General features: G+C 35.5%; 1 protein-coding gene across 1 annotated transcript; it reads left to right on the top strand.

Moving 5' to 3' along the window:
- Positions 1-1,446: 1,446 nt before the first annotated feature.
- On the top strand, positions 1,447-2,376 carry LOC147700709 (olfactory receptor 8U9-like). Its single transcript, XM_086929188.1, has one exon. The coding sequence runs from the start codon at positions 1,447-1,449 to the stop codon at positions 2,374-2,376; it is 930 nt and encodes a 309-aa protein (XP_086785314.1).
- The last annotated feature ends 321 nt before the right edge of the window (positions 2,377-2,697 follow it).

The following is a 2,697-nucleotide window of genomic DNA, read 5'->3' as shown; positions in this document are numbered from 1 at the left end:
TCTGGCTGTATGTCATCTAACACAGGATATGCAGTGATGTTCACAGCATGGTCTTAAACTACAGGGCACTGCACTATTTAATCAGGAGGGTAATGAGCACTTATCAGCAACTATATACAGAGCAGTATGATGAGCAACATTAGAACTAGCAACCCCGAAATCGGCCACAGTGGCATTAGATATTTGTCACAAAACTAGTATCAAACTGAGAGCCAGTAGTGACTATAAACAGCTTTAGACTGTGTCAACATGTCATCTTCAGTCATTGCAAATTTTGTTCGAGCAAAAATAAGAATACATTTAATTTCTGACATGAAACATCTTTAGAAATAACACGGTCCTCTTTCTGTATATAGTTTGACAAACACTGTTTGATTTGGTATTGACACTGGGTCTAAATCATAGAATTGGTTTAAAGGTGTATCTTGAGAGTAGAAAGGCACCCCATTGAATGTTAAATGTATTATACATTATTTTGCAGATTTTTTCTCTTCTTCCAATATCCTGAAGAGGCCTTAACTGACAGGGCTGAAACGTATTGACTTTTCAAATAGAAGAAGTTCTTTTCTTGAAATTAAATTGGTGGAGGATTTTTGGGCACACATTAAGTGAGCTGGATAGTCCCTCATGTATGGACCTAAATGGACTACTTTACAGATGGACTGTTTTTATATATTAGAATTGCAGCAATAATTGTTGTAAATCTCTGGAAGATAGAAACAAATTTCTATTTGCCAAATTAATTATATACATTTGGTCTACAGTGAATGTATGATTTATTATTTTCAGTTGTGTGTACTATGATATATGGTTTGTTTTTTAATGTGCTATAGAAATGTTTGATGCTTACACACATTGTAGATATATAAAACCAGGAGAGATGATTTATTCTGAGTGTTAAATAAGTCATAATAAATGATGCTTGGAAAATTTATATGCAGTGCCAATATGTATTTTCATGGCAAACATTTTATAAAATTCGTTCCTACATTATACCAGTTGTGTGTTTTTAATATCTTGAGCACAGGTTATGTGGGTTTATTAAGGCAAACGCCCATATAACTTTACCGTCAGCATGGGCATACATCATGAACTACATGGTAATATCTTGTAGATGAAATGCTTACCACCACAGTATTAACTGCTGCCGAAATTTGAACACATCATGATAGAATTAATTTTTTTAATGGTAGAGGGATGAAAAGCCAAGTCTGAACTGCTGAGATTTTCTCCCATGACCTACAGTACAAGAATAGATCTCTAATTTTCCCTTGTGAAAGATGTAAGAAATGTTAGTTAAATATTAAAAGACTTCTATCAATAAATATGTGTTGTTGATACATCTTTGTAGCACCATCTTGTCCCCAAGTCTAAACAATTTCAATAACATTGTCTTTGCTTGTTTTCAGGCTGTCCACGAACACCGATTCCAGCATCATTGGACGAATGAAAGAAGACAATCTGAGTTCAGTGAATTATTTCCTGATTGTAGGATTTTCAGATCTTCCACAACTACAAGTTCCACTTTTTGTTGCATTTTTACTGATTTACCTTTTAACTCTAGCAGGAAACCTTCTAATCATGACAACCATCTACCTCAATGCCATTCTGCACACACCCATGTATTTCTTCCTCACAAATTTGTCCTTTAATGACATCTGCTATGTTTCAGTTTTTTTCCCACACATGCTGGCCCAATTTTTTCTGGAGGAAACATATGTTTCTTTTCCCGCATGTATGCTGCAGTTGTACTGTTTCATAGCCTCAGTGTTTATAGAATATAACCTCCTTTTAGTCATGGCTTGTGATCGATATGTTGCAATCTGCAATCCATTACGTTATACATCCATCATGAGCACGTCTGTGTGCCTCAAAATATCTTTGGTAACATGGTTTATAAGTTTAATTTTCCCATTACCACATGTTGTGTTGCTATCTCAGCTCTCCTTCTGTGAGTCTCACACAATCAATCATTTTTTCTGTGATGCAACAGCTCTTCTGAAGATTTCCTGCAGCAATACAGGCTCTTTTGAGACCCTTTCCTATATTATGGCTGTTATAGTGGCACTAATGTCCTTTAATTTCATCATCATTTCTTATGTCAAAATCATCTCGTCCATCCTTAAAATGAAATCTAAAGGGGGGAGGCAAAAGGCATTTTCCACATGTCTGTCTCACCTCATTGTAGTTGTTTTATTCTATGGTTCGCTTTTTGGAACCTATGTGCGTCCCATCTCAACATATTCAGTCAACAAGATTTCCTCTTTGTCCTACATTGCTATTACTCCACTTTGCAACCCCATTATATACAGCCTGAAAAACACAGAGTTTAAAAATGCACTGATGAAAGCAAGGGCAACATGGAAATCTATCTGAAGAAAAACATGCTCAGTTGAGACAACCTCATATTTTGAGGAAATTCATTTTTTTTTCACAGGACTCCTAAAAATGGGACAGTGAATCTGGACTGATTGCCATCTATGTGAAGTTTTATTTGCAGTATCAATGTTTTTCCTCACAGGCATCCACTTGAATACAGAGCAAATACTAATGAGCATTTTTATCCAACAAATGCTAATATCATTTTCATTTCTTAGCATCATTTATCAACAAGGGAGCACCAAATTACCTTTAATGTGGTCAAATTTGCCAGGAATCAGTGCAACTAAGGAATAATTGGACAATCTGGAGGGTTAC

The sequence above is a fragment of the Lissotriton vulgaris genome, chromosome 7 (genome assembly GCF_964263255.1).
Source record: "Lissotriton vulgaris chromosome 7, aLisVul1.2, whole genome shotgun sequence".
NCBI lineage: Eukaryota > Metazoa > Chordata > Amphibia > Caudata > Salamandridae > Lissotriton > Lissotriton vulgaris.
The sequence above is the reverse complement of the archived record's forward strand: the minus strand, read 5'-3'. Positions and strand labels throughout refer to the sequence as shown.

Bases quoted from the DNA above. Each gene is read 5' to 3' on its own strand.
- LOC147700709 (XM_086929188.1), top strand. From the start codon at position 1,447: ATGAAAGAAGACAATCTGAGTTCAGTGAATTATTTCCTGATTGTAGGA.